General features: G+C 40.2%; 1 protein-coding gene across 3 annotated transcripts in view; it reads right to left on the bottom strand.

Annotated features, from left to right (window-relative positions):
• Positions 1 to 2,876: 2,876 nt before the first annotated feature.
• spns2 (SPNS lysolipid transporter 2, sphingosine-1-phosphate) overlaps positions 2,877 to 26,634 on the bottom strand; it is an 89,672-nt gene continuing 65,914 nt past the window's right edge. For 2 of the 3 annotated variants that reach the window (XM_088616303.1, XM_088616306.1), the window contains 8 exons: positions 24,851 to 24,993; positions 24,502 to 24,654; positions 23,913 to 24,102; positions 20,047 to 20,112; positions 19,479 to 19,577; positions 16,683 to 16,846; positions 13,504 to 13,540; positions 2,877 to 7,570 (listed from right to left, as the gene is read on the bottom strand). In XM_088616303.1, coding sequence (XP_088472429.1) covers positions 7,559 to 7,570; positions 13,504 to 13,540; positions 16,683 to 16,846; positions 19,479 to 19,577; positions 20,047 to 20,112; positions 23,913 to 24,102; positions 24,502 to 24,654; positions 24,851 to 24,993 — 864 coding nt within the window. In that variant the 3' untranslated portion in view covers positions 2,877 to 7,558. Of the gene's footprint in view, positions 7,571 to 13,493; positions 13,541 to 16,682; positions 16,847 to 19,478; positions 19,578 to 20,046; positions 20,113 to 23,912; positions 24,103 to 24,501; positions 24,655 to 24,850; positions 24,994 to 26,634 lie in introns of all 3 variants that reach the window. The other variant, XM_088616305.1, reaches the window with a different exon arrangement.

The raw sequence follows: 26,634 nt of genomic DNA, 5'->3' as shown, positions 1-26,634 counted from the left end.
AACTGAGGTGCTATAATGAGGTGGGGAGTTGCTTGCCCAGCTGTTTGGCTTTCTTTTAAAGAAGCAGTGCCTGGCTTACAGACCAGAAAGATCTCTTAATGAGCAAGAGAAGCACTGGTTGTTAAACCAAGATACATATAAAATGTGTTTTGTAAGAAATGGTGGACTGCTAGCATTGTGCTGCTATAACTTGGTGGGTATCCCGTCAGCTCTCTATATACTGGAAGAAAATCAGAAAGACACAAAAAGGCTGGAGCTATAACCAGCTCTTTTTGATTTTTGTCCTTTCCAATACGTGTTCTCTTAATTACTTTTATTTCTCCTTACTAACCTAGACTTGTGCTCTAAGCTAAAATTTCAGTATGAACGACTGTTCCTTTGTCCCTTATACAGTTTTGTGTTCATTCCTTGCAAAATATGTCTCCTATATGTAGAACATAGCACATATACTGAGTCACCTCAGAGACTAATACGATACAGGATATAATACAAATTGTGGATAATATGGCATTTTACTGGCAGTGTTCTAACAGAAAAATGTGGAATTTGTCATTGAAAACACAGGCTCTCTTGAGCCAGCCTGCAATGTCTCCTTCCTGTGCATTGTTTCAGATGTTGGAAAAACGTCCAGTACTTTAACAGAATTTGGTGTGACGGCTACAAAAGTGACCTCATTTGATCTTGAAGACATTAAACGAAATAAATTTTCCTGGGGGTCACGTCTGTGTTTCTGAAAAGGATCCCCAATCCAATGGCTTTTCCTACTGTAAGTCTCTTGTCAATAAGCCTGGCCGTTCAGTGAACGAAACAAGTAAGAGTATCCGCCTGATGTTCCGACTGCAGCTAAAGAACATGCCGTCTGTTTGGGATGTCTTGGGGAAAGCAATGGGAAATGTGTACAAAGTCTGTGTGCCTAGTGTTTTAATCCTTGGTATTAGCCTGTTTTTTAAGGAAACTGAATTTACTAAGTAATCATTATTGGAACAAAGCTTTCCTTCATTATTTTCTGTACAAACAGAGGCTCCCCTCAACCTTACTACCTCTGGAATTAATAGGCCGTTTTTGTTTCGGTGCAGGAATCTGAAAAGGACGTGTGTGCTGCTAGAGCCCATTCCCCACTGCTTACCTCGTCAGAGAAGACTTAATGTCTACATTCAGTCAAAAAAATCTTTCACACGAACAACCATTTCCTCAAGTAATGTTATTGCTAATACTGCTTAGTGTTTAAGTGAGTCTGTGTGCAGAAAGGGAGCTCAGAATCCCAGCCTGACAATGCAGCACTTGAATCGAGGCCTTATTAAACACAAGTTCACACCAAGACCTGATAAAATCGGCCTTTGTTAGAAGTTGTAAAACAACTATAGCTGCGTAGAGTATTCACTTATCCATTACGTCTTCCTTTCAAGCTCTGTATAAAGAACATCTCATAGTTCTCTCTGTTAGCACACAGATGTGCTGTATTTATTTCCTCAGAGTTGTATTTCTGATAGTTCGCTTTTACAACACAAGTTTGAGTTGTAAAAAAATGTCACATTTTCCCCTTTTCATTTCAGTTTTTAGAGGAAGTGAATTTGATTGTTTTTGGGTTTTTTTTTTGGAAGGGGGTTGGAGTTTGAATTAATATTGTTGTTTTACCCTGGTTCCTTTTCATGTGTACTAATGTTGTCTTGAGACTGAAAGTCAGGTGTGCTTCTCCCGATGAAATGACAGAACAATTTCTCACCCAGAAGTGGGCTAAGTATCAGGATTGTCCTTGCACTATCTGCAGCTGAACTCACAGGACCACAGACGAGCAGTAGTAGGGATGTGAATGATCCAATTAAGCTACTACTTCCCAAAGAAAAATATGGAACCAGAATCTCCTTGTGTCATGTGTCCATCTGTCCATTTTCTAACCACTTCTTCAGCTGCGACAGGCCACCTCGCATGGGACGCTAGTTCTTTGCAGGGTGGACTGACAAACACAAAGACACACAAAGTCAATTTTCTCAGAAGACAATAAACCTACCACTCTGCCTTAGAGCAGCCTGAGGAATCCCATGCAAACACCGAGAGAGCACACAAACTCCACACAGATAGCACCTCAGGAATTGAACCCAGGGCCGGGTCGCAGAAAAGCTACAATGCCAGCTACCGTGCCATCATACCAACCACTCTTTTTATATTTATTTTGATGTTTGTGAGTGAAGCGAGCCTTCTAGGCCTGTTACATAGCACTGATTCTGGAGGAGGGGTTCGGTGTGGGCAGAAAATACATTCAATACATACTGTATGCAAAAAATGCATACACCCACAAATCTATGATATGCACAAGTCAAGATTCAGCCCTTCTCTTCCCTGGTACACCCTGGATAGGATACCAGTCCATTGCAGGGCACACACAGACACTCCAGGGCCAGTTTCCCCAGAAGCCAATAAACCTACCAGAACGTTTTTGGACTGTGGCAGGAAACCGGAGCATCTTCTGTGAATATGGGTAGAACATGCAAACTCCACTCAGATAGCACTCCAGGAACTGATTCCACTTATCTTGTGCAATACATGGTACTTTACTTTAAAAGGGACATTTAAAATAAGTCTTTAATAATTATTTTTGATATGTTCCAAAGAAAAGCATTTTTTAACCAGTAATGCTGTCGTATTTATTTATAACCAATAGATATAAGATTGTTTTATCGGAAAAAGAGTTAGGATTCCTTTGGCCAGAACGAATATCTGACATCAAACAGGAGTGGTGGCTAATTGATTCTGTTCAGCATTTGATGAGGACAAGGATATTGAAATAGGTTCATTGTTTAAATGTATTTTTCAGGATGTGATTTAACCGTTGTCATTGTCTGGTACAATTCTGTAAAAGAAAACACAAAGCACACCACTGTGATTAAATAGGTTTATTTTATAATTTACATATAGGTGTACATTTCATCTCCCTGAGGGAGTGACACAGTTGCTTCCTAGATAAGTTTTCAAATACACTTGCTCTAAAAAATAAAATAATCTGTTTTCTGCTTTAAATCAGAAATAGGATTCTTTATTTACACGTTTCTTGTATGACAAGAAAGTGAGCACAATCTGATAACATCACTTATGTGATGGACTGGTGCTATTCTCTAATATTTAAAAAGACAAATTTTCAAACATAACAGTAAAATCATGGATGGCTAGAATGATTTTGGCATTTTTGTCCAGGCATTCAGCTTTTCTTCAGCATTTTATTTATAATACATCTCGACAGAGCACATTAAACTGGTTCAAATACCACACCTATGGGGTTTTATTGATCATATTGTACTGTTTCTATGGAAAACCCATGAACAGTTAAAACAAATAACCCAGGAATGCCGTGCTGAAAAAAGGCACAGAGTTCTGAGAGTGATTGATGTTGTTATCCAATTGGAACCTCCCTGAACTTTGGGCTTGTGTGTGTTTATGGAGGGGGAGATGAAGCCAGCTGGTCAATCAGAACAGGTGATCAAAGTACCCTGACCTTTGCCCTCTGGCGCAAGTCCATGATCATTAACTTATTGAAGGTAATTAACAGAAACATTGATAAGGAATTTGATTGAAAGGGGGCAGCAATTCATATATTCCAAAGAAAAATAAATTTCAACCAGTAAGGCTGTTGTATAACCAATTAGATATAAGATTGTTTTTATCAGGAAAAGTTAGGATTCCTTTGGCCAGAAAGAATATCTGACATCAAAAAGGAGTGGTGGTTAATTGATTCTCAGCAGAATTTGATGAGGTCAAGGGTATTGAAATATGTTCCATGTTTAAACATTTTTCAGGATGGGGATTAACCATCCGTTCAAGATTTATAAGGAAAATCCTGCTTTGTCCCCTCGCCTGACCTTGGCTTTCTGTATAGCTAGAGGCAGAGACCTGACAGTGTACATCATAGTGCATGAGGCAGGTCAGAGTTCAGCTTTTTAGTGCTTCTTTTCAGGAATGAAGAGAGGTCAGGCTATGATAATTAATTCCTCTCCCCTTTGGTCAATGTCTAAAAGGAAAAGCTGCTTATCAATCAGGTGTGACAGGCCATCTACAGCCTTTATCTCAGTTCCACTGAGGTCTCAGGAGCTGAGCTGAGCATTAAGACTTATAGACTTAATGACATTAATGATGTAACCAACACTTGAGGAACACGATGAACATTTCCAAAAGCAGAAAAAGTGAACTCTGTGGTCCAAAGAATTAGCCGGGTGTTGTTGTCTCTTTAACGATTTGTAAAAACAGATTGGTTGAATTCCTTAATAATGTTGACCAAGGTTACCTTGTTGTTTAGTAAAGACTGATCAAATAGGATACCTCTTGACAAATTCTACAGTAATTGCTGCACTATTTGTGTCAGGGTAATAAAACAGAAATGCACAGTATTGCTGTTTTTTTTACCAGCACCCTTCATTTGGGCAGACTTCTGAGGATTTATAAAATTGACGGATTGAACTAATAAAGACGATATTTGTTTAACAGCTGATTCTTGTTAATGTTCCCACCTTCTATACAGAGGTGTTGAAACAAGTCAAAATGGAGTTCTGGAATACAATACCACAGTGCTTACAGAAGCACATTAGAGGCATTTTCAAAGGGCTGGTAATGTTTTTAGCACTGCTCTGACTTAACAGCTTTCCAACTTCCAACTTCCCTTTTCAAACGAGAATTTGAGATTCTAGAAGTCAGCAGTCCAAATGTTACCAGCTTTTCCGTTCATTTTTCTTTCTTTGCTAGAGGAACTGTGCTTCACATTGTGTGTCTTTTCACATGGGTACCAAGCTGAATTCTACCGATTATGGGGACAGGGTTATTAGTCAATCTACATTTGTGATGGAAAAGATCTCCGGTACATCAGCATGCTCAATTAAAACCTGCTGGCAGGCCTTTCGGTAACTAAATCTTTAATCCACCTGTCCTGAAAGCAAACCCAGCAGGGCTTGACTGACTAAGTGCAAAAAGCTGCCTTTCACTTCATGAAGGTTTCTGTGAATTTAACACCAAGTATTTTCACTGTTTATATGTGGTAAATCCTGCCTGTCTTTTAGGATAGAATAAAATAAATAGATTAAATTACGCAATTCTGTTATTATTGATGGAGTCAAACAAATGCAAAGCAAACTCATTTGAAGAGCAAAATTAATTGAATGATGAAAGGAAATTATGGATCTAGCATCTGTTTGGAGGAAAAAATTAGTCCATCTGCTGATAATTCTTAAAAGATTAAAAAAAACTGCACTTTATAAACAAAATCGGCATGAGCTTGCGCTAATGGGTCTTGCTTCTTTGTCTTCTTTGCATTATCAGCTCTGGAGCCTTAATTAAGACAGACTCCAGGGATATTCATTGGAATGAAGAATGCTGATTGTAAGCTGTCAGTTTCTTTCATTTCCAGGTGTATGTAGTATTGCTGATTTGATGGAGAAAGGTAAAGTGCCTCAGGAGGCAGGGCACTATGTATAGATCAGCAGCATGAACTGCAGTTAAAAGACATTGAAACCAGCCAAAGAGAAAAGATACTTAAAATCCATCTGCCCTCCTTTTAAAGAGTTCTTCATTTTAGTAACAAAAGTAGAAAGAGACATCCTGAAGCTATCTTATACAATATATTAAAAACTGCTGAATGATATATATCTCTCTATATATTTATATATAAACTCATATCTGTAAAAATGTACATTAAACAATCACAAACGGAGCTTGATACGATAACTCTGCTGTGTAAACACGCAAGTTCAACAGAAGCTCATCCACAACTTCAAAAGGCTTCATCATGAAATAATTAGGAAGCTGAAAGAAACCAGTTGATAACAAACCAAATCCTGTCTGACCTCCAAAGTAAGGTGTAAGAACTAGTTTCTTTTAGTTTTCTTGCTGAGCACAGCTTGTGTTGAGGGTAATGCTTTTGATTAAATAAGGTGCTTTGTTGACTGTGGACAAAAAAGTGAGTGTTCTCAGAAAGGGGCCTGCAAAGGCAAGCAAAAGTAATGCTTTTTGAAGGCAAATAACTGAATGAGGAATCTGTAGGTGCCGCTTCACCTTTACCATCTCTGTCTGTAGTTCCCATGTTGTTGCCACACTGAGACTTACTCAGTCTTTCACAGACTGCAGCATTTCCAGCAGTGCAGTCCAACAGTGTCCTGTTCTTGGGCTTGAATCGGTTGCAGCAAAGGTGGTGCTTTTGCTGTTTTCATTTTATGCCAGGTCAGCACTCGTGTCCTGTGCTTCCTTGCAAGGCATCTCAGATGCAAGGTCTTCAAGGCAAGCCAGCAGCTGATGGATGTGGGGTTTAATTAGTGGACGTTCTTCTGGTGGACGCATTAACATTAGATCACTGGCATGTGACCACAGATGCAGTTCTTTTCTGGGACTGTACAGTATGGGCTACTGTAGTCAGAGATGTTTCTGACTCATTTTTGTGTCCAGGAAAAAAAAAACCCAAATACAATCGTAAAAGGGGCAGATCCAGGAATCTTGACTGGCTATAAGATGCATAAGACACTGTAGCTCAACTGCCTCTTCAGTGTTCTTTTCGCTGTAGTTGCCTGTCCTAATGCATTGGGAAGAGAAGTTTCTGGAGTGTTTTAGTTAGTTTTACTGCAGCTGTTCCTTACGTGGTTGTATGGCAGGATAACCTGTTTAACTGCAAACTAAGCCAAAGTGCAAGAGATCTCCAGGCATTCTGTGCCCAGAGGGTAGAATTGTTCATTCTTAACTGATGCACTTCAGTGCTAATGAAATAGAATGTGCATAGTTATGGGTAATTTTAAATGCAAGTTAACTCCTGTAAAGGCATCAGCCTTGTCTTTTTCATATTTGCTAGGATTATTGAAAACCCTACGGGTCTGAAAAAAAAAAGATTTTACTGCCAGTGCAATGTCTTCTGCATAGACAGGAACCATCATAGGTAAATACCTCCAGTTATGACTATAGCCGTGTCTGCAGAAAGTATCCAGTGTGTTTGCGGTAGCCAGGTTTCTTTTCCAGCTTGATAAAAATGTTTCCTCTCCTCAGTGGCCGAGTCAGCACCGCGCTTTTAAGTGTTGGATACTGTAGAAGTGTTACTGAACCAAAGACCTTAAGGCTGCTTTAGCTGACCATTAAGGGTCTTTTTCACTGTGTGAATCACAGATTACACCTTTATGTGGCCTCTTGCTCAATGAGTTTTGTTGGTTTGAAATCCCTAGAGATCTGTAGATATGGCACTTGTGCAGGTGAAGCATGGCATGATATATCTATAACCTCCTCAGTAGCAATGCTATCAGTTTGTGATAAGTCTTCACGTAGTTCATATGTGACACTAATGTCCCAGGCTAGGAAATACCCCCTCCAGTCCCATGGTTTGGTTCACAGATTGGACTCTTGTCACTATTATATCCTCTGTGGTTCAGAGGGGTCTTTGGATCAGTGTGCATTCCTTCATTCCATTTAAGAACAGTTTCTTGATTGGAAATAATAGTAAAAAAGGGCAAACGTGTCCGTAGGCTAGAGACTCTCGGGTCCTTCTCTCCTTCGAATGGGGTCTCAGAACTCCAGGTAATACATCTCCCCTGAGTCTCCAGCCCCTTCACTGTGAGACCTGTGAGGGAAAAAAAAGGAAGATACACTTAGGATCTGGTGCCCCATCACAATTCCTGCAATTTATGTTTGAGTGCTGTTCGTTTGCTATGCTTTGGATAGTACCTTTTCAAAAGAAACCCACTTGGGAGGTTTAGGAAATGATGCTGGGCTAGAATTTAGTATTAGAGAGTCGTGGTCTGTCACCAGTTGACTAAACTTGTTTTTATCATGATTAGCTCCTCAAAAATAAGTTGCAGTGATGCTTAAATCACAGGAATGTCATGTACAGAAGGCACTCCAAGCCTGGGAGGTCACAGGGGTTGCCATGTTGGCTGGAGAGCCCAGCCTACCGCTGGTGGCATTTGGTCATCTGTGTCCTGCTAATCCGGGTCACAGTCTACTAGTAACATGTCCCAGGCCATGACCATTGAGCTCAGTCTGCACGTCGATAAGAGCCTCTATCACTTAAGCCAATCGGCAACCCAAAACTGCCTTAATTTAGACACAAGAATGCACTGCAGTTCCTGAGTGAAAATATTGATGGAGAAGCGTCTGCTGGAGGACGAACACGAATGAAATAATAAATACATCTCAACCAACTCCCTACCTCCCTCCAATAGCAAAAGAACACGAGCGAGTAAAGACGGGGAAAGTACTTCATGAAAAGTGTACAGGCCTTGGATATTAAAACTAGGAAAAAAAGATTTTTCTCCCAGTGTCTCATAGGAAAAGAGACAGACCTTGCTGCCCTCATTTTCACATTTATTAAATTATGTGTGCCCCTGCTGCACACCCCAGAAATGCAGTCAGGTGTGTGGGGATGAATATTTATGGAGAGCTTCAGCACTGAGAATGGGACTCCTGACACCAGACTTGCAGACGGGGAAGAATCGGAGCACAGGAGGAAACTAGATCCTTTACTACACGGACGAAGCCAGTTGGTCCCAGACTTTGCCCTTTTTTCTTTCTTTCTAGTTTCCAGTTTTCCCCATGTCTGACCTCCTTAATACAGAAAGATGCATTCATCTCGGAATCTGGCATTGCCAGGATCAATGCAGAGGACTCCTTCAGAACCAGCAGTGAAACGTGAGCCAGAAGTGAAAGTGCATTAAAAACTCCGAACTGGAGGCTTTTCTCTACACACAGGTTGGTGGGAGCGTGGAACAAACTGCAGGGTTGACGCCCTGGCTTTGTTTAAGAAGCAGCTGGATAATAACTACTAAACAGGCCAGGTGTGCTGAATGTCCCCCTCGTTTGTAACATGTTTTTATTGTTCTTGCACTCTCTGCTTTTGTTTAAAAACATGTCATCCTGATTCGAGTACTAATGTGTGAAGATGCAACCCCAATTTTATTGCTGTTGTCTGGTTGGTCACCCTTAGAACAGTTTACTCCAAGCAAACAGTAATAAAAATGATTTGGCCTCGATTATTTCATTTTGTGGCACAGCTCACAGAACACTGTAGCAAGAGAGGCAGCAGTGGCATAGGGAATAATTAATAATACATCTGGATTGTGGGATTTTAATAAAGTAAATAGCTGTGTTATTCCAGTACAAAAAGTAAATAGTTTGTGTTATGTCACGCAAACCGGTGTGCATAAATACTCTGTATGCTCGATTGAGCAGAATTTGTTTTTAATGAAAGCTGACTTTGAAAAGGTGGTTATGGTTAATTGATTCATTTAAGTGGGAAGAAATGTATCTGTCACTAACTCATTAAATACAACAGGATGAGGAAGATCCATTGGAAAATGATGCTTCTCATGATGCATAATTTTAAGGCACAATAAATCAAATGGATACATGTCAATTAATACATTTAACTAACTAAATGCTAGAGTATAAAAGTGAATTCTAAGCTGGGGTTTAACAGTGCTGACTGACTTGTAAACTCTGAATTGGGTTGGGAGATCCTTCCACAGCCTGGAGACGGCAGAATGAGAAGTACAGTCTCTTTCTACGTCTTCCAGGCTTCAGAGCTTTGTTTTGGTATGTGTGAAAGAAGACCAGAGTCCAGAGAATGTAAAAGTGTAGGTGTACAGCTCACTGATGCCATCAAATGCTAAACCATTCCAACCCATTCAAGGTGAGCAGCAGCACGTTTAATTGTATTCAGTAATCCACATGAAGCCAGTGCAAGGAAGCTATTGTATTGTGCTTAAGCTGCTAAAGCCACATTTTTGGAAATAAGAGTCTTGAACCAGGACTGATAAGGAGCTGAATTTCTGGGGTGTGACTAAAACTTGAGAGCTGTCCTGAATTAAATTGCAAAAAAATTGCTCAGAAACTGAAGCTCAAGCCCCTCCGTTATCGGTAAAGTACCCCACCCTTATCGCAACCTACACTGGTGCAGTTTTCGGGGAGATAGATAGACCCCACTGCAAGTCTGTTGCTGGATGCCTGAGAGGGCTCCTGTCATGGTTTAAAGCAGCTGGCTGGAAGTCAGGCAAGCTCAAGAACAGAACTGAATGGGTCTGTGGATTTGGCAAAGGCCTTAAGATCTGTAGCTGGTCCAATAAGACAGGGAGACCGTGTCAGTCCCCTCTGGCCTTCTGTCCTGGGCAAGATGGACCCTTGTCCACTCCCTACCACGGGCTTGTCTGGTGTTTTTGGTCCTTTTTAAAAAAAAATAAAGTGGTCACTTTCACAGTTTCTAGGCAACGAAATGGAGTCCCTAACTATTTTGTTTATTCCCCAAGTAATCTGATTCCTGGATATTTTTTCCAGTTCCCAATGATTCCTTTCACTTAATAAAGAGGGGGCTTTGTTTTCTTCTGTTTCAATTCTAGCAATAGATACTTTGAAAGGTAGAAAAACGTCTTACAGAAGGCAGGTCAATGGATTTTTTTTGTAGTTGTTGGAGGGACAAAATATGACAGACCTTGTTTAATCAGGCACTATGTGTGTTATTCATGAAAGGAGCCCTCTGAAGGAAGCGTGTATACAGTACATGTTCACACCGAGCTTTAAGACTTTATTTTAGGTAAATATTTGTAGATTATATTACTCAAGATTTTTTTTCCAGTAGTTTGTGTACTATAGTCAGCTCCAGGAATGATGTATTGGTAAAAGAACTGAGTCGTTTAGGTCCCAAGTACCTAATTTTAGGATTATTTAATAGCTTATTTTGCTGTGTCATCCAATCACTTAACTGCTCCAGCATTCCTTAATAATCAAGGAGAGTCTAGTAAAATACTGTTTAGGACTGGCACACAGCACACGGCGTGGAAGTAAATCTGATCCTCTCTCATCTGGGCCTGATCTAAGTCTTGCTGCCGAAGATTAATGGCTTGTGATACATTAAGTGATTAAAAACACTATGATTCTAACTTCTCTCCCTCTTTAATACAGCCATCTGCTGCCTTTTGGCACATGCACTATGCCTGACTTAATTTTTGTCCCCAGTACCGAATTTCATCAAATAGCACCCACACCAATTCAGTTATATTCCCCACCTACTTTATCACTTTATCACTAGGACATTCTGTTATCTGTTTTTAAGCAAGAGGGGTATAAAACTGCTTTCAGTAATGTCTCACTTTCCTTTGCAGCCTTATTAGAAAGCTTGACTTCCAGTCTTGGCTCCTTCTGATTAGAGGCTGGAATATATTGATCGTAGTGATTCTAAAGAGTACTTCACCCATTGTTTTCATTTAAATCACTTTTCTCTTTTGCGTCCGTTACCAACAAGGAGGACCACCAAATGTGTTTAACGTAGATACAGCACTGCTTGCATTGGGATTGTTTTGCTACTTGAAGCTCGTTTAGTATCGATTTAGCAATTCTCATCTTTACAGTTTCTAAATTCCTTACTTTATAATAAAAGGTAGCTAGACTGTTTTCTTTTTCTGCTTTCATTATCTCTTCTGGAAATTCTGGAAATTGTCCAGTGAATATGGCCTCTTCAAAAATGTGAAATAGCAGGAAATGATGTGGGGAAGTGTTTTACTGTTGCGCCATCAAGTATTGATCATTGCAGGGAACATCTGGCCAATCCACTTCTTGAAAGGATGTGCTAATAACCCTTTAAAGTAATGCACATCTCAGGAAACAGATGGGGGTGTCAGACATTTTCTTTGTGTTTCTCCCAAAGCCTTACTGTAGATGGTGTGGGATAATTTGAGATTGTTTCCTGGGTAAACAGTTGGCATGCTGTGGTGCCAATTTATATCTTCTCTGTGCTCCCTGACAATTAGTTTTGGGGAGTCTTTTCAGAGGTTTTCTCTGCTGGAATAAGCAGTTAAATGGTAATTAAACAAAAATGAACACTTCTCCTAACGCATATTTACAGAACAAGCAAAGAAAATGCCAGGCAGAAAAATTTCAGTTAGTATAAAGTGCTCTATCAATAAGCTGTGGTTTAATAATTTGCAATGTACAATGTGTTGTATTGTCGGGCACATAGCAGCACATTTGGGTGCTAAATTTGCCCTTTCTTTCATCTTATCACAACAGAATAGCCCGCTTCACATTTGTTCTACCCTGTACTGATCAAAGATGCTTCCTGTTTCTACTTTGAACCAGCAAAGCTGCTATCTTATCAACGCAAACACTTGGCCTGGCAGCCTACGAATTTAAACAGAAATGGGAAACGGTAATATCACAGAGACTGCCAAAGGGTTAAGACTCGTATCTATGACTGGGGTCTTAGTGCAATTACCTTGAAGAAAAAAACAAAAAAAAACATTTTTTTCTGTATTTCCAATCAGTCAGTCTCGACCTAATCTTGTTATTTTTAGTTTGTTGCTTGAAACCCCATTGTCCTGCTGTTGCATGCTGGCCTGTGTGGAGGGTTTCCCGTGAATTTTTTTTTTTCAGGCTGAGGCAGGGCTCCAGTAATTAGGTTTGGAGGCTCCACTCAGCGAGTGGCTGTCTCTGATAAGGAAAGGACAGAGAGGGGGAGCTAGGTCATTGCATTGCTCCAGAAGTACAGCAAAACCAATCATCGCAGCAACCATGCGGCATGAACATAGAACAGTGAAGGTTCGGTGTACTCGGACCTTCAAAGACTCTTCTTGTTTTAAAAGACTGGTTCTGGGGAGGAACAGCAGGCAGAAGCTCCACACTAAAGTTTACAGCTATTTGAATGTTTTTCTTGCACGAGTACTGCTTCTTGCCACAGCTACTGAATTGCCCCTTTGACATTACTTTTGACGTTGAATGCAGTTTTTAAAAGCAAAGATCAATCACGTTATTTTGATATTCAGCATATTTTGGATTGTGAATCTTACTTTCTGGGGGTAGTGTGATGTGTAACATAGCGTGGAAGTCTGCTTGTTAAATAGACGATGCAGTCTGCGGCACTCAGCTCTTGCCATCTGCATTGTAGACTAGAGGGAACGTTCCACTACCAGTCAAATTACGTCTACAGTATATTACTGAAATCTCAATCTGTGTGCTGCCACTTGGGGAGTTTTAGTCAGTCAGTCAATGCTTAATGCCATGACTTGGACTTGAATCTGCAATCATAGAGCTCAACCTACACTCCAACACATTAGCCACTTAGAAGGACCTGAAACAGCCTTTTAGAGCCATACTCATAATTAAAATGCCCCTTTTCACCTTCATCAATCTGTACCCTCTTCTGTCCATTATGAGAAAGTTGTTTATCCTGAAGAGCACTGTCCACAAACACTGAACGTCAGGCGGGACTGAGAGCACATGACTGTTTTCTCCATAGATGGGATGTTTTCTGTCTCGGGGCGATGGTGAAAGAGACAATTCACAGTAGACGATCAAGCCTAGCTGGAGTGTTTTTTTTGGGGGAAGAAACCTGAATATGCAGAAAACTCCACACAGATGCCCAAAACTGTACCCTGAACCCTGCAACTGTGAAGCAGCAGTGGTAACCACCATGGCTACTCATCATTAATCTCCATGAAAGATTTCTGGGACCTGCATTAAATTAGCGTTGCTTCTCATTACAAATAAATAACATTTACCTGTTCATACCTTCACAGAAGATGGTGAAGTGCTCAGCTGGTTCAGCCTGCAGGGAGAGCAGAAGAGTAGTGAGACTGAGAGGAAGAGAGGATACAGTTTCAATTGCAAAAAGTTTTTATAGACCCTTTTTATTTTGCGTGTCCCATACTTAATCCATAAGAAACATTTAAACTTCCGGCGGGCACTAAAAAAAGTGAATACTTGAAATAAATTATCGTATGTGACATTTCACAAATTCATCACACTCTTCTCATTATTACAAGACAAAGTTTAATGAAGTTTTCAAAGTGTTTTATGAATGTGCCGTCACACTGTCTCCATTCACTCTGTTAGTAACTCAGTTCTTCTATTCTTTTTCCATTTCACAGCTATGGGTAATGGGTGGTGATTTGTAATACCCCTACAGTCTGGGCATAGTAGGGGAACAGTCATAGTGTTCGGTCAGCCATTGAGCTCTTATTAAAATGAGAATAGTAGACATGTCTTTATAGAACTTGTTGAAAGTGTAGAGAACAATCCACCTGGCTGTGTTGAAGCTGTGGGCTGGAGGAGATCCTTGGATCAATTAGCTACTAGTGGTCAATGTATGTAGGTGAATTTAAATAGCTTCTTTCTGTGCACACCCATTCTTATGTTCTTCCATAGGTCACCGAGTCCTTCTCCTCATTACTGCTACAGAGGCTGTTGCAGAGTGCCAATCTGTTCTGGCAGCCTCTGAGCTCTCAGGCAAAGTCATACACAGTTCAGGCTTGCAGTGTGCAGCCCAAGGCAGAGCCTTCTTTAAATATCACATTAGCTGTGTGTCAGACAGGGAACTGCTGCATCAGAGACGGGGGGAGGTTAGCCACTTGACAAGGCTGAGCTATAATTGTCCTTTCTCGAAAAAAATACATACATCAAACTGAAAATAGAAACCAGCTTTCCGATGAGCAGCTTATAGTTTATTAATAGTGCAAGACATTGAAGTATTATGGAAGTGGTTTGGAATGGAGTAGAATTCACTTAGCTAAAGTGAAATGCATTGGATATTGGGGTCACTATCAGTGGAATAAGGGGTCACCAGCTCGTCAGCAGAAAAAGCAAGTATAATCTCCTTTAAAATCCCATTTATGGCATCTTTAGTGTGTTGTGGGCTGTCTTTTAATTCTCTCGCAGATCTTGCAGAATGTATGTGACCGAATCTAATAACATACTTCTATGACAGTATTCAGTTTATTGGAATTATATGTAGAAATTTACATTTATAGTTGACAAAACTTTACTGTTTTTTTACATGTGTGTTGCAATCTGTCCCTGAACATTTTAACTATCTTTCCCCTCTGACACTGAAACAGGAAATACAATTTTCCTGGAATGGAATTCAGTTTCCAGACCTCCAAATTTAACTTCAATTTAGCAGAAGTCAATATAGGATGTAGTGTGATGAGATTATGTCCAATATGACAAGGGTATCAACAGCAGAGATGAATTTGTGGGGCAGTTCAAACCGCAAAAGGGGAAGTTTATCAGTGTATACTCAGCCTGGCTGTCTTACAAGCTATTATCATGCTTTACAATGACTGTTCTAAATGTTGCACAAAAACATGGTATTTGTTTTTTATAGTCTACTAAGACTTCCTTGCTTGAAATATCAATATATTTTTCATTTAAATTTCTACTCTACAAATTTTTTTTAATGTTAGAATTTAGTTCAAAGTCAGTGATATTAAACTTTAATAAAGCTAGTGATTATGATGAGACCTGCACATATTAAGCTATATGCTATAAGCTATATTAAGTGTCTTATATGAAGAAGGGGGCTCTGTTGAGAACAGATATTTTTTATTGGTTTATAGAAGCCAGCACATTTTTAGCATTTTTCTTTTCATTCTTTCCTGTTGTTGGTATATGGGGATCGAGAAAACTAAATTCTACAAAATAATTTCATTTTGTCATTTAAATGTGAGGTTTGCATACTCCCATTACTTCAAAACTACAACTCTCCTTACTCTCCAACTCCAACAAAAAATCTACATTTCCCTCCACAGAACAGCGAAGATGCAACATAGAATAAGCTTTGCATTCTTCTTTAGAAACTATTGTTTTGTTGTAGGGAGAGCAGGCTAATAATAGCTCTTGTGCATGCTGTACAGCAAAGAGACATGCACGTCGGTGCACGTATGTGCCACTTTTCTAAAAATGTCTTCTTCATCTATCTGGAAGGAAGGAAATCATTTTTCGGAGGCATAAAGGAAGCTAGGTCCAGAAAAGTATGTGAATGCTAGGCATTGGAAGGAGAATGTTTTTCTTTACCCTTTAAGGGAATAACAGTGCACCAAGACCTGATATTTGTTTGGTTAGAGTAAAAAAAGAATCTATTAATAAATAGGGTTCGTCTTTAGAAAGGCAACATAAGCACTGAGATACTGTCCATCACCTTAGAATAGCAAATGTTAAAGCTGCTACAGTACATGTCCCACAGTGAAGTTTGAGAGCCGACTCTTTGGGACTGTTCCCAAGGTTATTCTGATGCTGAATGAATGTCTGTTACACATCCTCCATTGCCAAAACGTTGATATGTGGTCAATGGCTCAGTAACAAGGTTCCAGTGAACATCATGTGTATGCAAGTTTTTCTTAAATGTTTTCATTATTGAGGATAAAGCAATGCAATTTCCCCTACTGGGTAATTATCAGGTTCTTTAGCATGGTGCTGACTCAGTTAATGTTCCAAAGCTTTTACAAAGGATCCCTGTCCTGTACAACACTGTACCTATGAAACACTTTTAAATGCTGCTGAAAGTTTTAAAGTCTGCTCTCCTGCCACCTTTTTATGAGCCCTTTTTACTACCACAAACTGCAGTTTATGTGAAATTACACCACATGCACAAAGGCAGCCTCATTTTAGGTTCTTAGTGGCTGGTATTCCGTAAATGTCATTCTTAATTGTGAAATGTACATAAAGAACTGCATACTCTTAAAGCTAGGAGGTGAGGGAATCGGCAAAGTTCAATGTTTTAAGTGTCAAACCAAAAAACCTTGTGAAATACTCAAGCATGCACTAATGCACTTAGGAATCCTTACTGTATGCGCCGATATACTGTACCCTTATGTAAAGAATAGAACACATTCTGTAATGGCTTTGTTTGGGTGTGTGATGTATAAGATTTGTCACTGAAAGACTTTGCCTGAAGCTAGGAGAAGACTTACTGCTTTTCTGCCTTCTCCCGATCATCCAGGAAGAAGAGGGCAGTGGCCAGGAAAAACATCCCCCCAAGCACGATGACGAAAGGGCACAGCATGAGGGCGTAGCCAAGGCTGAGGAACTTCCAGAGGTTGGAGTGGGCATAGCTCTTCTGGAGAGCTTCAGAGATCTGCCAGCACAGGTACACACACAAGCAAGAACATCAAAACCTTGACAATCCTTTCTTTTTGCCCCTTCAGAAAAGGTGATGTTGCAATCAAGATATCTGATACTATTTACTGCAAGTAATAACATAGAAACCATGACCTATGGCAAGTGAACAAATTGTGATTGTTGTGTGGTGCTCAGTGTTCATACCACCCTCCACCCTGTCATTGTCCTTACAGCAGTTACTTGGCTCAGGCCACCCAGTTCCAATGACCTTGTGTTTCTGGTGTTTCTGTCCAAACTATGGCTCCATCAGCCAAGCAGGTTACAGCCAAATCTGTATTTCAAATTGCTCATGCACTTAATTCTCACTGGGGATAGGCCAAAGCTCTTGAAACCTGTCACCTTGGATAAAAGCCTCCTCTAAAGAAATTATGAATATAGTTTGTGGCATTATTAACTAATCGCAATTCTGTACAAAACCAACAGATACAAATAAACCAACGGAATGGGAAAAGACTGATGCTAGAAACTGCTGCTTTAATAAGGGACAGAACTCAGCTCTGATGGGAACTGACTGATTAATTATTTCGATCTTTAATGTTGAAATATTCTCAGCCGCTGAGGGCTTTAAATAATTGATTTTGTACTGATGACTACTCATGTGGTTGGAGGCATGAGGTCTTTTTTATTCCCCCTCCTCTGTCTTAGGTTGAAGAGTAATGATTTTGAATTAGGCTGTTGCCCGGACAAGTACCTTGAGAATTAAGAACTGCTGAGGTATAACCCGTGCCTCATCCATGGCCTTTAGTTTAAATATTGCAAACTGTCCAAGTTCAAATAATATAACAGCCACGCAACTCTACCTTTCATTATTGAGTAATATAGTTAAGATGTTTTTCAGCTTTTATTTGACAGCTATTCATAATCATTTGGGCTTGTTGACTCCTCCATTGTTGCTGAAAGTCTTAGTCTGCTGTTTTTGCTGTAGAAATTTATTACATCAGTTTTAAAACTTTTTTTTTTTACTTGGAGTGTGACAGCATTTAAGTCAAAGCTTTTTTTCCACATCTTTTAAGAATTTCTGTGGATTATCAAGAGAACATTTGCTTTTTAGAATGCACAAGTTGTCATTAGATTGAGAGCCATAAGCCCAACAATTTTGGGGCAAGTAAAAATGTTCTGTCTTGGAGTTGTGGGTGAAAATGACAGAACTACCTTTTGAAGATCAGTGGAAAACAGAATAATTTTTGAGGCAATTCTGTTTCTAACAGTCAATAAAAAAATCGATAAAATTCAGTTTTTATTTATTATAGTACTGTGCACTGTTTCATGTGGAAGAAATCCCCTTTTCTTTGGAGCCTCAGGGATGCCCAGATTCTGTTGAAGCTGTATCACTGTCTACCACAGGGCCTGTCAGTGGTTTTCTATGGGAATGACAGGCCTTGCATTAGCCATAATGATTCCCTCTCTTCTTACCAAATAGTGGTAATTTTCTGAACAGCATTTGATCAGAAAAAAGGCAGAAATTCTTGCTTGGCTCTTTTTTTAACAAATAGGCTGTTTGAGACAGCAATCCTAATTTTAATTTGCACTGTGACTTGAAATTTTAAAATTACACGCAGGACAATTTATTTTTTCTGAGGCCAAATGGTTAATCCAAGAATGCCAAATTCCCAGATTTTAAGTTTAAAAATTCATTACATCATTTAAAAAAGCAAATGGTCTGAAAAATAGGTTGCTTGAGGCACACTTTAATTCAGATATTTTGCTGGATAGTTCACTCTGAATAAAAGCATTCTTTCAGATTCGTTCCAGTGGAAATGCAAAAAACACCAGGCCCTTGCAGTGGGCAGACTTTCACAACCTCTTCAATTGTGTTTAGGAAAAGTATATGTTACTCTTTTCGATTTGTGGGATGTGACTCATCAGTTAATTTAGCCAATGCAAGAAGGATTCTAGACCGCATCACTGTGAGGTGCAGTGTTAAATGATTTATGTATTCAAGGGTGATTTTTGTAAATAAGCCTGATGTTAATACTGCAGTTCATGGAATGTTGACCTTTATTTGGAATGCATGACATCATGTGGGGACACTCCTGGGAACAGAAACAATTGTAAAGAATTGCAGGTTAATGTTTTACTATATTAATTGGACAAACCAGATCATGTTTTAAAGAGAGAAATCCCCCTTTTTTAACACCTAAGGTTTAGAGAACCTTGGTAAAACTGTTCTTGCCCATCCTAGCTGTTAATCTCTTCAATGCTGATAGAAACTTAGTGTTCTATAACACTTCCAGGGCACTTCTCCTGTCCTCTCTATAGCGCTGAGCTTCTTGCAGTACAATTAGCAAGATAGGCTGAATGGCTTCCTTTCAGCTGTTATTGATCTCGTATTCATAAGTCATTGCTGACCCATCTGGAGATTAACCCACTTGTACAGGTGCCACCACAAACGATGTTTCGTTCCCAAGCAAAGCTCTGAATTGCTCAGTTGAATTGTCCCTCAGGTCTTAGTCGGCAGCCCATTTAAAATCTTCCTGTACAGCCTGCAGGGGTGTGATCCCCTGTAGGGTTAAACTGATCAGCCCTGCCAGTCCTGTTTGATGACGGCGAGTGTGGTCGCTGTGGGAGTGGGCAGGGCGGGGGCTCACCAGGCCAATCAGGTAGGGGCTGCCAGCGTCGCCCAGGATGTGGGACGTGAAGCTCTGCAGGGCGACGGCCGTGGCTCGGCGTGTAGGGATCACCACGTACTGCGGAGACGGAGAGAGGAGGCCCGTGCCGTTAAAACCCAGGCTGACGTTGTGATCACGAAAGACACGGCTGGCTGTTTGCTAGTGAAGAGTACCTGTCTGGAGTGTGAAAGAATGACTGAATATCTACGGTGTGTTACGATGGCCTGGCTCACTTACTGAACCGAACAAGAGCATATGCCATATGATTTTGCTTGGATCGCTTCAGGAGGGTGTCTGTGTACAAGGTCTGAAGCTCATATATTTCAATAATCAAAATCCCAAACTGTTTTGTATTGAAACTGCAATGGTTCCAGTTGCGGTGTTTCAGTTTAATTTAGTCTCAAGAATAATTATAGTTTAAATCATAACATGTATGCAATCCCTGGCTCCTCTTACGCTCTTAAGGCCTGAAAATAATACCATCCGTTTGTGTAATATTGCATAAAAGATTCCAGTCACTGGAGAAGTGTATGGTTTTTTGACTTACCATTAAAATGTCTGCTGTAATGGCCCAATTTAAAAACAGTAGTGTTTCTCCAATAAATATGCAGATCTGTTGAGGAGGAGGAAAACGAGAACAGAAAATAATTTAGCATCCCATTAACAGTAAGATGGTTCACGTGTAGCGCACTCAGTTGTTCCCAATACGCAGCTCGTACCCAAATTTCACACTCGAGCCACCTGAATAATTGGGTACAAAAAAGTCACACCTCAGTAAGTATTCAGAAAAGGAATAATGAACAGTGTCATCTAGAGTGCTACATAAATAGATTTGGAGCTCATCTAAAGAAAGATCCAATGAAAGACAAGGAGATATTTAAGGAAATTTTGTGCAAGTGGTAGTTTATTTTCACTCTTTGCCATCAATGCATTTTCATTTTTCTCTTGTCTGTGATGTGTAAAAACATTCTGTGACGGCCGTCTGATGGAAAGTGTAGCAGCCAATGAGGGTGAATGCCGAAGAAAATGTTGAGAAAATTTAAAGAAATTGATTTAAATAGCAGGTATTCCTTGATCTCAAGGCATTTCAGGGACCGGAAAGCTCTGCATTAAAAGGCGCTTGCTCACAAAATGCAGGACCCAGGAATGCCTGGTCATTAATGTGTGTCAAAAACAAAGCAAAACAAGTGTGGGGCAGCTGCCTATACACAACAGATGTCAGCAGCATTCTTGCAATTCTTTTAAACCATCTAGGGTTTCAGTGGAATCCTAGATATTTGCAGTGACCTTTTTGTTTTAAGGTTTTTAAGTTTCTGGTTTCGGCAAAATGGAGGGGAGTGTTGATCTTGATGGACTGGGCCTGAGTGTGGTGTGCCTCACTCTTGCAGCCCTCAAGGAGCTTGGAAACCATTAGCTCAGCATGATTGACATGTCATTGATAAACTTTGCACCTATCAGGAGGTCAGGTGGGGTAACAGACCTGCCTCCACACTCAGCTGCCAGTTTCCTGCAGTGTTCAGTGGTACAACATTACATCAAACTAGTCCTGACATCCCAATCCCTTTGATTCTTACTCAGATTTCTTTCTTCTAAATGAACAGCTACTAGAGTCCACTAGGGCTTCAGGTTTCCATTCCCAGTTTTAAATACACAACAATAGGCTAGAAAACAGGATATACACATTAAAACAAATATCCTCAGAGGAGCCTCTGAGCCTTCAGAATGTTACATTTGTGTATTTAAGGAAGCTATAAATATAACTGGTAATTGTATACAGTAATGAGGAGAGGCAGACAATTCTAAAAGTCTGCCTTAAATTAAGTCTGTGTTTTAAATTTATATTGACTATTTGGCACAGGTGAGTAAAAATATATTGACCTTAAAAAAAACAGGAAAAGGAAATATTTCATTGAGGTCATCTTGCGGCACCACCTATTTTTTCCATAAATATTTTTCCAGTATTTTTATGCTTCCTGTGTATGTAGCAAAAATAAAGGTCTCAAGAATTGCAAGAAGAAAGAGTAGACTGGTTAAGATCAAAGCAAACATTCTCAAAAAGACACCAGTTTGGCATAATCAGCAGTGGGAAAGGAAGCGAGGATGAAGGTGCCCTGTTCATGTCTGGAAAGGGAGGGGGAGTGAATGTGTGTCCGTTAAAGAAAGTCTCGCTGGTGCGGACAGTGTTTGTGTCTGTGTGCCCTGTAACAGCCTGGAGTCCCATCTAGGGTGCACCCTGTCTGGTGCCCAGTGCTTGCTGAGAGAGACTTGGATGAAGCAGTGAGAAAATGGATAGATGAATCGTATTATTATTAACAATGTCTTGTAATAGTCATAAAGGGAGAAAGCCACAAATGATCCATGAATTAAACGGAAGTTTAGTTCTTGTTATGGTCTACCAAATGCAGAATATCCAACAGCACAAAAATAATAAATACAATTATTAGTATCAAGAAAATTATCAGCCTTTGAAATGTTTCAAACCCTTGATGATCTATAACCAAAAGCTGGTGAATAAAGAAAATTAGAGAATTAAAATGTGATAAAAATGTATGAAAATGATGTAACTATATCTATACAACTATACAGCTTATTTCTATTTTTTATATGTTCTTCAGTTACTGGTTTCACTAACCCACAGGAGGTTGAAGGAGCCTCAGAATACCATCTTGATTTTTACAGAGTATTATATTAGGAAGCTGAAATGGAAGGAGAGCAATCAGTACCCCAACATCACAGAGAATTGGCTGGAGAACTAATGTAAAAAGTGATTAACCTTCAACAACAGTACTGACTGCTCTAAAACTTCCCAGCTTCAGCTGCATGTTTCATAATCATAACGTTCAAGGATAACTGGAGTGCTGCTGTACCACTAGGAAGAGGATGTACTGTAAGACATTTTTAGCCAGATGTGCAGTCAGAAAAGTGACATAGGAGAATAACCCTCACCCAGGGGCAACAACTGTGAATCTTCAGAAACCTCTGGTATCAGCAGAATTCAAAGTGTCCATGACTGTCGTCTGAGGCTGACCTCAAATATTTGGGGTCTGTGGCAGATCTCCACAGCAATGTAAAACACCAGGAATTTGTCAAATGGCAAGTAATTGACTCCCAAATTAAATGAGAGTACATGGTAAGATTGGATGAAACATTAATTTAGTTTTTGGACACTCTCACTAGAAGTAAGATTAGCAGAGAAAACTGCTGCCGAAGTTGAAAAAACATTTGAATATTCTGGATTTAGAAATATTTGTAACTATTTTGGTGTGGCGATCGGCGATGGCTCAGTATAATTCAGGATTCTGGGTACCTTAGATGGGGAGTTTGCACGTTCTTCCTAGATTCACATGTTTTTTTGTCAAGCGTGTCGGTTTCTATCTTTCTCCCAGAGAAATGCTGTCTGGGGTTAAGCAATGGACTGGATTCCCATCCAGTGTATTAAGACAGAGGTTTGCTGTTGCTATGACCCTCACCAGAATAACACAGCACAAGCAGCCGATGATAGATGAATTGATGTAACTGTTTCTGACAGGTTTTCTCTTTACAGCATACATTAATATTAAAAGCTACGTAAGTCATTAGTTTTTGATGTACATCTGGTTTTTCACGCTAAATCAACCTTCAGTTTTGCTGAAACCGAGTACATCTCACCAAAGCAATCTGCTTCGAAGGCATTAATAAATTTGGAGGCTATCACACATATATATTGCAGTATATAACATTCTTCTATGCAGATATGATATTTGTATATTGTACAGTACGAAACGCAACATTATTCTTTAGGAAGAAATTATTTTATTTTCCTTCAAAATCAAAGACTTTTTTGCTGGGAACTCTGGTTGTGGAAAAAGTGAAGGTCAGTTTACACAGCAGGTTGTTTCTTTTCCACAAACAATGGGAAGCTGTGTATAAATCACGTTGCGACAGTGCTTTTCTGAAGAAAACCCTGAAGCTACTGCCAAGCTGACTATTACCAGGCAGTGACCTGGCCCCTAAATATGATTTCTAATGGTCTTTTTCTGGGCTGCACCCTTCCTCATTTCCTTAGTAATCAAAAAGCAAAATAAATACAATTCTTGGCCTTTTCCACCTTAGTGATGGATTAAAAGCTAGATGGTTTGCCAGGTGCTTTAAAAGCTGTGAGACCAAATAAAACAAGATTTATACATTATTTAAAGCACTGTGTAAAAACAAGCACTAGCACTGCATGACTAGCCATTCTGTAAGTTGTTGTGACTTGGATGCATTCATAAAAATACCAGATAGCATTTCTTCAACCGCTATTTCGGGCAACTTTTTAATATTTCATTAAATGTCAGAAACTAAAGAATTTTTAGCTCCTTGCCGTACATCTAGATATATATAAATGCCTTGATGTGAATAATTCTCAAGTCCAAGCCTGCAGGCAGTACTTACGTAAGCTCCCACAATGCTCTTCTTGGCCGCGACGAAGATGAGGCAGATGAAGATGGCTGAGCCCAGCATGCTGACGGCGCACACCAGGGGGTCCGCCCTCTCCGTCTTCTGGCGACACAGGCGGGTGGCAGCCGCCCCAATCAGCACTCCCAGGAACCCCGTCACACAGGTGATGGCCCCAAAGATCAGGCTGATGAACAGATGGTAGAGCGTGAAGCTCAAGAATCTCTCGGTTTCAGTGACGCGCTCCTGGGGCTGCTCAAGGGCAGCTGGCCAGCAGAGCTCTATCTGAGAATACCTTTCAACTGTCTGTTGGCCTAATCAACATTTTTCCTCCGCATTGCTGTGGATGATATGGGTCTCTCTTACATTAATACGCTTGCGTCCCTCAGATTCCCAATGTTGAATCTTAATTCTCAACACTAGATGCTCCAGACGTTCCTTATAATTCACAAGAGCCTCTTTCCTAATTCTGTGAACAGTTGCCAGCTGTCCAGCAGAACACTTTCACAGCAAGACCCTTAAATATATGTTGCTAATATATATATGAAGCTGGAACCGAAAGGCAGGCTCCCCCCTCTGCACTCACCTGTCCTTGATGCTGCAGGGCTCCTGGTTGCAGGGCAGCACAGTCTTCTGTACCACCTGCGCCCGGAAGAGGTACTGCGGGATCCACATGCCGAAGGCGCCCGTGGCGAAGGACACGGCCGCCGATGCCAGGGACGTGAACACGTAGCTCCGGCTGAGGGAGGAAAACCAGAATGTATCCGAGATCTCGGGACACTGTGGAAGATGGACCTCCAGATGTAAGCCTGCAGTGGTTTCACTTTGGACGGGTTTAATGCCAGCATAACGCAAGAGACACGAGCCCCTGGCTTTGCAGGAAGGAAGAACTGCCCCGTTTACTAGTAATCTTTACTTAGAGGCCCACTTCTTACTTCTTGGCCAGCGCCTTCATGTCGCAGACCCATGGCGTCCGAGCCTTCAGGCGACCCCCGAGCTGATCCGCGCTCCCGCGCTTCGGCTCGGGCACGAAGAACAGGATCAGGCCCCCTGCCGTCATTCCCAAAACTGGAGAGACCTGCCGGGGGAAAGAAAAGGCTCCTGTTTGTGAGTCAGCCTCGGCACAACACTCATCACTGGACCGGCTTGCTGCACGATTCATGTACTCCAACTATAGCTTTGGGTATCGCCCAACATCGGACCCCAAAACTCAGTCTGCTTTTCTCTTTCAAATTCATGGATTTTAGCTCCTCTATACATGAGGAATTCATCCTTCATGTTTTTATAATTTCTATGTTTTTAATAAAAAGGTTACAGTATTGTTGTACAGGTATGGAGTAAGTTGAATAGCTCATAAAGTTATAAATGATTTTATTACTGATGTGCTTACTGCGTTCAGATTCTCTTGTGATTCCCCTTTTATATATATAACTCTATAGCCCATAATAAATGTGCTATTGATTTTTAGTTATGTGGCGTAATTAAGCAAAGCCTTGCTGTAGGATTGTCTTCTTTAAAAGCCGTGCTGTGACTAAGGGAGATTATCTCATCATGAACACAGGAACAAAATGTGGGTGCTTACTGTACATCACCAGTGGGCTTGTTAATACCCAGGTGAGATTTAAAGTAACAGTTTTGTCAGCTAATGTGAAATGGTTTCAAATTTTCAGAATTTCTTTTTTTGTTTATTTGTTGCTGAAATTGAATATTAAATAAGAATTTTTTGTGCTGTTTAGAGGTAAGGATTACAATTACCACTAAAAATCAACTAAACGTATCATTCTTATTTGGTTTTAAATGCAAAAATGAGGAGAATTTAGCATCCAGAAAGCATGTTTTCAAACTGTTCATTTTTGACCATTTTTGATTGACAAGTGCTCGGTCAGCAAAAACGGCAAAATTGGGCCAAAATTATTTTTCAAGGAAATAACAAACCAACACCTTTCCTGCATTTCAAACGCATCCTAAAGCACAGCAAAGGCATCACGAACTGTCTAGTGCTGTTCAAACCCTAACCCTAACCCTAGTTTGGGCACTTAAAGAACATTCATCTTCAACCCTACCTACTAATACCATGGTGAAAACACTGCCCAAATGACTGCAAATCAGCCAGAAACATTTAAATTGGCATTTTGTTTTGATTTAAAATGCAAAAACGAGGAGACTTTAGCATGCAGAAAGCCTGTTTTCAAACTAATGGTGAACAAGTTGCAGTGTAGGGAGATGAGGACTTCTGGGGAAAGGAAAACCAGTTTCATTTGTCAAATGAAATTCCTTTCTTAAAATCTAGCAGGCTTACAGGAGGGCCTCAGGAGGCATTGCAGTATCAGTATCACCCAACCTAGCAGTGTTTTTAATATTGGCATATCTTGGCACACATGGGTTCAGCTGGCAGTAGTAGCTTGTATGTTTAGCCACTGTGCATCATGCATGGAAAGTCATAGGAGTCATAGGTCTTTTGAGATATCTTACGAGAAATAGTCTTAATCGTACATGTTGTTTTGTGATCTTATTTTATTTTTTTAGTTCTAGCCTCTGCTCATCATTCTTAATTCTAAATTACCTATTAATTTCAGATTGACGATTCCAGCTCTATCTGAGCAGAAGCTGCCCAAATCATTTAAAATGAGAACCTTTAATTCTTAAGCAGACCTGAACCTGAACCTTTTCTCTTTCTATTGTTCAACACCAACTCCAGCTAGTGAACATCAAGGTCTAA

Source organism: Lepisosteus platostomus, chromosome 22, assembly GCF_059453375.1.
Source record: "Lepisosteus platostomus isolate fLepPlt1 chromosome 22, fLepPlt1.hap1, whole genome shotgun sequence".
Lineage (NCBI taxonomy): Eukaryota > Metazoa > Chordata > Actinopteri > Semionotiformes > Lepisosteidae > Lepisosteus > Lepisosteus platostomus.
The sequence above is the reverse complement of the archived record's forward strand: the minus strand, read 5'-3'. Positions and strand labels throughout refer to the sequence as shown.